The sequence below is a fragment of the Suillus clintonianus genome, assembly GCF_016758775.1.
Source record: "Suillus clintonianus strain FC179 chromosome Unknown DEU56scaffold_244, whole genome shotgun sequence".
NCBI lineage: Eukaryota > Fungi > Basidiomycota > Agaricomycetes > Boletales > Suillaceae > Suillus > Suillus clintonianus.
In genome coordinates, this window is record NW_024539468.1 from 1 (window position 1) to 7,331 (window position 7,331).

General features: G+C 47.0%; 4 protein-coding genes across 4 annotated transcripts; 3 read left to right on the top strand and 1 right to left on the bottom strand.

The window, feature by feature from the left end:
• Positions 1 to 1,326: 1,326 nt before the first annotated feature.
• On the top strand, positions 1,327 to 2,095 carry DEU56DRAFT_940538 (uncharacterized protein; the record flags this gene model as incomplete). The annotated part of the gene is made up of 3 exons (XM_041358898.1): positions 1,327 to 1,749; positions 1,806 to 1,898; positions 1,949 to 2,095. The coding sequence occupies 3 exons, from the start codon at positions 1,327 to 1,329 to the stop codon at positions 2,093 to 2,095; spliced, it is 663 nt and encodes a 220-aa protein (XP_041200611.1).
• Positions 2,096 to 2,780: 685 nt separating this feature from the next.
• Positions 2,781 to 2,984, bottom strand: DEU56DRAFT_690888 (uncharacterized protein; the record flags this gene model as incomplete). Its single annotated transcript, XM_041347128.1, has 1 exon — positions 2,781 to 2,984. A coding segment is annotated over one exon (204 nt), but the record flags the coding sequence as incomplete, so codon positions are not given.
• Positions 2,985 to 3,515: 531 nt separating this feature from the next.
• Positions 3,516 to 5,253, top strand: DEU56DRAFT_920449 (uncharacterized protein; the record flags this gene model as incomplete). The annotated part of the gene is made up of 8 exons (XM_041358452.1): positions 3,516 to 3,749; positions 3,795 to 3,836; positions 3,889 to 4,080; positions 4,130 to 4,234; positions 4,281 to 4,337; positions 4,385 to 4,684; positions 4,732 to 4,998; positions 5,047 to 5,253. The coding sequence occupies 8 exons, from the start codon at positions 3,516 to 3,518 to the stop codon at positions 5,251 to 5,253; spliced, it is 1,404 nt and encodes a 467-aa protein (XP_041200613.1).
• A 226-nt stretch (positions 5,254 to 5,479) lies between these two features.
• Positions 5,480 to 5,847, top strand: DEU56DRAFT_920450 (uncharacterized protein; the record flags this gene model as incomplete). The annotated part of the gene is made up of 2 exons (XM_041358453.1): positions 5,480 to 5,485; positions 5,533 to 5,847. 2 exons carry the CDS (start codon positions 5,480 to 5,482, stop codon positions 5,845 to 5,847), a joined length of 321 nt encoding a protein of 106 aa, XP_041200614.1.
• Between the last annotated feature and the right edge of the window lie 1,484 nt (positions 5,848 to 7,331).

Below are 7,331 nucleotides of genomic sequence, written 5' to 3' on the forward strand. Positions count from 1 at the left end.
CTTCGGGACCGATACACTTGGCAAACCAGTTGCAAACGTTCGAAGAGGCTCACCATCACCTTCAAGGCGATATAATGTAAAGCCGTCTGTTGCATTATCTACAACGAAAACGCCCCGCTTTGAGTACAACCGCAGCATGACCACTATATAATATGTCAGTAACGCGCCCCAGGTCGAGAGCGGTAGTTCCTCACATCACTGATTGCAGCTAATTTCTTGCACTATGTCGCCATCTTCATCCTTCAGTTTCATGCTGTTCGGCTCTCAGCATCAGGCAATGAAAGTATGCAGTGGAAGGACTGACAAGTTGCCATCATAGAGCCCGAACACATAGATGCTCCGGTTGTCTGCGAACACTACCGACTTGGGCACCGTATTTTCAAGTCGCACTGCGAAGACGGGCTGGAGCTGCGAGCTTGTGTTGAGCGTCAGAACCTGAAACCATTTTGGTCTCTAGTTCCGACTACAATTTGTAGGTTTCCTTCAGAGGAAGTTGAACACCATGACAAGCATGTGATCTCAAATCCTGATCCCAGTCTCCTGGCGCATATTTCCTGGAATTTTTCCTGTTGGCGTCAATGGACAGTCGAACAGCAAACCTAGGCACTTACATCTGTGAGACTGCGTCGTAAACATACGATATAACCCAGGCCTGTTCCATAACAGAGGGTTTCTGCCACGGTTTTCGTAGTCGTGGCCCAGATTGCGCAACTGACTGTTCCCCTTGATTCATGATGATTGGACGAAGATGTGAGTTCTTTCCGAGATTTGATATCCCAGATTTTGATTCCCTCGGTACCTGTTTGTTTGTTAGCCCTGTCTATGACCGAGTTTCTGCTTTCTTACCACCCGCATGCAAGCAGGTGTCCATCATTAGAAATCGCAAGTGCATGGATAGAGCCATTATAGGCAGTTAAACGAGCGAGCAGCTTGTAACGCAGTGGCTGCGCTGACTTGTTGAAATATGCAAGGAAAGACATTATGATATAATCCGCTGTAGTCGCCCGCTCACAATGTATTTATCTGTACTTCTCATTTGTTTTCAAATACTTTGTATCATTTACCCGTATTTGTTTTCCGTATTTGTTTGATTCCATGGTAACTTCATCGTCGACAGCCATTTGTGTAGTGCTATTCTTCTTATTCTTCTCTTGAGATACGCTGATGCGGCCCTATTATTCTTATTCTTATTCTTTACAAGCGCTAATCTTGGTTACCATTTTCGAAGCCCCTTATTGTTTTCGCTCAATATGGTAATCTGTTGAATACTTTACCTCTCATGAACCATCCTTAAGTTCCAGGTAGCTACTCGGTTCTTTCTCTATCATGCGCAGTACTACAGTTGTTCCACCTTCTATGACTCGGAGCCTGGGCTCCACCACCTCTTCCCCCGAAATCCTAGTTCCTCAAGCTAGTATCATTCCCACTGCAAAGGCTTCGTCGTCTACACCCGCCCCTGAATTCAAGCTTGCGAAGCCGATGCGCAAGCATTCTGATTGCTATTCCTCTCCATACACCAAGAAAGCCACTTCCAATTCCACGCACCCCCATTCTCGAATGCCTTCACCCTCAGATTCCTCAGGCTCTTTGGATTCTTTCTCAGATAGCGACTCCTCAACTTCGAGCGTGAGTTTATCAGAAGACTCAAAGATTCCTAAACCTGCCGGTGAACCTGGGCGTCCGGGGCGTGGGGGTTACACACTTCGTGAAGCTTTAGATTGGAATCCAAAGTCATACGCAAAATTCAAGGTTTGCAAATTGTCATTGTACCCTTGGTATTGCAAATTAACTGATGAATTCCTAAGAGGTCTATGCATAGTCTCATCGACAACCACCTTGACACGACAAAATGCGCGTCTGCCCAAAGTCCCATGCTATTGGAAGTCGTGTGTGGCAAGGTGAACAGTTTCTCTGAGTCTCGATATTGTCAATAAACTTATCATCTCAGGCGCTCGACAACTTCCCAGACCTTGACAATTATACCAACTTGTGGCCAGTCAACGATTTGATCATGACACGCCTGAAATACACGTCTGGACGCGCGAGACGAAAGGAGGGAGAAATGGCTGTAGGCAAGAGCAAGGCCAGGAAGTGATACCCCGACTGCATTATATGTCTCCGTCATTATTACGTGCTGTATGCGTTCTATATTAAGCTGGCATTCCAAAAATCAAGCATGTTCAAGACAGGATGGATGGAATACCAGAAACGCCCAAGCAACGGAGATGTTTCGCGCATCCTTGGCTTAAAAATAACAGGTGTAGAAAGATTAGTAACCTTGAGTTTTACGCGCATCAGGAAGAGCGAAACTACATCATGCAAGTTGTCTGCGAAGCTACCCAGAACCCGTCAGTATCAGTTCAAGCCGGTGCTTTCGAATGTTTAATCAAGATCAGAACGGATCTTGTTTGTATATCTGCAGTCCAGCTGAGAAATTTGGTATGTAACAATGCAAATTATACTACTACTCTACACCTTGCAGCTGACCGACAATTGGCATGAGTCCTCAAGGGTTTTACAAGAGTAAGATCGCGTGGGAGCCTAGCTCTTGGACGACTACTTATGCTTTGCGCAAAGCTGAAAAGATAGTTATGGTAGGCTCAATAGATCATTGAGTTTACTCACTGGTGAATTAAAAAATCAGCAAGCGCATTATCTCTGCCTCACATGTTCACAACAGAGGGATAGTTGACTCCAACCCTCATAACAACTGCATCGCCTCGGAACTTATGACCACCCGTACTAAGAAGCACATTGGCTCGGAGACGAAGATGTCACTTGAAGAAGATGCAGAATCGATGGATGTATCTCCCTTCCCACACATTCACGAAACAGTTGTGAACATAAGGCTGCACTGCAGCCTCTTCGAGAAGGCTTTCTGGAACAGGAAAACACTGAGCAGCGCATGAGCGGCCAGAGCAACTCGTCAACATAGTGACCTGACGGGGTCTGGTCCACGATGCTGAATATAGCCTGCACCGCAGGTGAAGCTCCGGGGTCTGATTTGAAGGTAAATAAAGGGTGTGAGGTAGTAAGCGATAACTCACAGCAGATGTTGGAAGGATAAATGTGCGAGTGTTTACCATCTGATGATTATAATTCGATCAAGCAATAATCTAAGAGGTGGGCAATGAATGTGGGCAATGAAAGCGGGCGATGGAAGCAGGCTATAGCAGTGATCCGTCTTTTAATAACTTCACATGCTGAGTCAACAGACAATAACCATAATCGTTTCGGATGTAGTTGACGACAAAAATAGCGGGGAGCCAAAAAAAATTATAGCGGGGAGCCAAACCGAAGCATTGCAATGATAATCCTAGTTGTCAAGGGTAATTGTTAATTGTGCGAGGTAATTGTAAGAGCGAATAGAGCAAAAGATAATTGAAAGTGATGGAGATGGGCCTGGACCTGTTGGAACTGTTGTTCATTCATACAACAAGACATCTAGAAGAATCAAGACAAAAATGCATGCACGAAACTTAAAAAGACCCAGGAATGATGTTTGCAAACTAACAATGAATTATTCCCCCGCTATAAGCGCCAATAACATTGACGTCGACATGCAGCATCCTGAGTTTCAGCAAGAAGACGTACAAATGTCTCATGACGCGGATTTATTTGGTGACGATGAAGACGATGATAAGGGTCCTGGCGACTTCATGGATGTTCTCAGTCAGCCTCCCACCCCAGTGTACCGCGACTCAAAAAAGGGCGAGGGGAGGGGGGGGGGGCCAGAGAGGAAGTGGTATGTAGATAGTACGAATCAGCTTCCATGACTCATGATACCCATCCAGATATCTGGGAAGCGTCGCATTCAGGAAGTTGACTATTCACAGGTACTTCGCCAGACTGTGTATGAACAACAAGAACGTATTAACAACATTATAGAGGAAACTGAAGTGGTACGCACGAGAAGCTCATTGGGGATACACTGCTGATCATACCGGCAGATACGCCGAGAAGCTCAAGACCACATTGAGGAGCAACGACGTCTTGCAGAAGAAGAGCATGAGCGCCACACACGCCGATTTCAACGAGCGATGGGAAAAGGCTCTGAGAGAGCGAGAGCGGGAAAAGCAAGTAAGTGCAACAGATGCATTCAGTCAGATGCATGCTTACAAGTTAATAGGAAATTCACACATGGCAAGAGCAGCAGCAAGCACTGCTGAGGAAAAATGTTGCTGAAGAACTAGCACAGCATGAAGCAAAAATAAGTGCAAAAAAAGACCGAGAGGTGAGAAAGAACGACTGACCAAGGAATTACTAATGATGGCAAGTAGTTGGCTGAAGAACTGGCACGACACAACGCAGATTTAGATACAAGAAAAAATCAAGAGGTGGGGAAGAACGACTGAGCACGGGAATCGCTAATGATGTCAAGCAGCTAGAAGAACGCGAGAGAGCCATTTTTGCCGAAATGGAGCGAAGGCTACAACTAGAAATAGAAAAAATGAGGGTAGAAAAAGAGAACGAGCTCGCTAACATGGAGCAGCGCTTTGCAAGACACGGTAGGCAACAGCATGCGGCCACGGAAATCGGCACAGACCCCACCCGAAGGAACGCTCAACAGCCACCCCACACGCCCCAGAAACCACAGCTCAAGACTCCGTGCCTCGAGACGATCAAAAAGATCAGGAAGGCGCGTGGAACAACACGCAAGATGTGTCTGGTATCTGTAGTAGAGGTAAGTACTAAGCAGTCGGAACTTGTTTTAAACTCACATCATAGCAGGACGCTGACGAGCCTATGGAAACGCATCGAGAACGATCATCGACAATTGAGCAAGAGCCACAGCGATTTCAGCCTGACAACGTCTACCCTATGTCTGCGATGGAAAACACGATCTCCAAAGGCATAGAGGCGGCACTCAGACGCATCCTCGTCGATAAGGATATTTTGACATCCAGGAAGCATAGTCCTCGAAGGAAAAAGAAGCAGGATGATGAAATTAGGATAGAAAGGGCCGCAGATTTGAGCCACGAAAGAGACTTCCTTCTTGTGAGAGTTGAATTTTTGATGTATATGCTGATGCTAAGCATGAAGTAGGGTGAAATCCGGCGTCTCCTCAAAGATACCTTCAGTATATCTCAAGATGCAGATTTTATTGTGCACCAGCCAGCGGATCGTGGAGATGTGTACTCATACGAGTACGAAGATGGCCCAGGCCCCAACACCCAGAATCTGGCCTTTGATCTCAAACACGGATTTAACACCCCCTGGAATGCGAAAATTCTCGATATTCTCCTTGAATAATTGAAAAAGGGGAGTGTAGAAGAGGAGTGGCCGTTCCGGAGGTCGGATGCCTATTATAAGGCGATACTCGAAGAACGCTACAAGCGGATGCGGATGGTCTGGAGAGCAGCCCAACCAAAGGTTACAGCAAAGGGCTGCTTGGAGACTGCGGAAGAAGTGGAGGAGAGGTTGATTGCAAAAAGAGGTGAAAATCTGAAGTCAGTTCGTCAAACAACTCGTCGGTGAAATGTATGTCCACAGCATGATCTCAAGGCTCTTCAGATACTAATGCATCTATAGAAATATCTCCGCAGAGCAAAAGTCCTGGAGCAAGTTATTGAGCTGAAGAAAGATGGCGAGGATGACGACCTACCAGCTTGGCAGTGGCTTCAAAAACTAGTCAAGACGCTGGGAGACGGGGGTATGAGTTCAGAAGAAAGTGATATCGAAAACGACGTCGAATGTGTGCTCCGGGTCAAGAACATGGCATGGCGTCGCGGGATAGAGCGAGAACTGAATATCATCGATAATCAGAGGGTCTTGGATAATGATATTTTCAGCGCCCCAGGGTTCCAAACCAATGAAGAGGATATGCGCATTCGGGAAATTCAATGACTGTACTGGAACCCGGTCACTGGATTACCCAAGGCCCTATACAACGGCAGATGGATTGATGGTCTTACTGGAGGTCAGGTAGAAAGGTTGAATGTGTCAGATGAGACGTTCCTGATGGATGAAAGTTGGTGTAGCATAGCAGCGTGTTGAATATACGGTGTACGTGAACCGCAGGGAACGGAAGATAAGTCAATTCCCCCTCCACTGTATGTACGGTGGAGGGGATGACATATGTTAACGGCTGGCTGGATCGTTGCGAGAGCGAGTTAGCCATTGCCCACTCCACTGTATGTACGGTGGAGGGGATGATGTGTGTTGACGGCTGGACATGTTGGTTGATTAATGGTTGGATCTGTCAACAAATGGGCTTACCTGACTAACGGGCCAGCGTGATCTAAAGGATCGCAGTAAGCGAAGGCGGATGACCCGGAGTTGATGGCTTGATCATTCCGCGAAAAAGGATGGAGTTGGCGAGGTGGTGGGTGGTAATGGGATAGGAGACACAACAGTACATACCGTCGTGCTCCGAAGATAGGAACGATGAACGATGAACTCGATGAGCACGACAGTACATACTGTCGTGCTTCGAGGATGGGGACGATGAAGTAGCTCGAGAGAGTCGACAGTACAAAGTTCAAACTGAGTCAATGTTATGTAACAATTCCCTAATATGGGTGTTTGTGATTGTTGGGCGCTTTCGTCGCCAAAGTTCTAAGTCCTATGGAACTTAGTACTATTACTCTAGGAGGTTCGACGGTTTGTACTGTCGAGCCTCCCATTCTCCTTGTCGACAACGACCCTTCCTCACCTTCTTCCAGGGCATGACTGTATGTACGGTCGTGCCCGGTGTTCTCTACTTTCATCGTCACCAGATGTCTCGTCGCAGCGACCTTTCACGACCTTCTCCAGGGCATGACTGTATGTACGGTCGTGCCCGTTCATCGCCACCGCCAACGTCCTAATTCTAAGTCAACATCCATCGGCTTCCTGGTTCGACGTCCATGGCAGCCCTTCCCGCCCGGCGTTCTTTGCCAACTGATCAGTCCACACCAAGCTCAGGTCCTCTCAGGTCGCCGCCAGCTCTCCCTGACAACAGAGTTATATCCTTGTTTGGTAGTTCTTGTAATGAACAGTCATATTTTCGTACAAGGCTTACTGCTGTCTTGTTATTTCATTACTGGAAATTGCGAGTTGTTTCTTTTATCGTTGTTGTTCGTCTGACTCAAAAGCTTGCCTACGCAGTCGTTTCTTGCTCTCCAATTCACTCTTATCAATTCATAGAAACGACGGTACATACTGTCGTTGCTATTCACCCCGTTCTTCATGCCTGTGTCTCGCTCACTGTTCAAACGGTGCTTCTGTGAGGAATGCATCGAAACCGGTGATCGTGCTGAGGATGGCACGCCTAAGGGGGTACTCATTGCAGAACGTCTTATGGCTGCACATTTACAACGCACCAAACGTACCCAAGCAGAACATGCTGC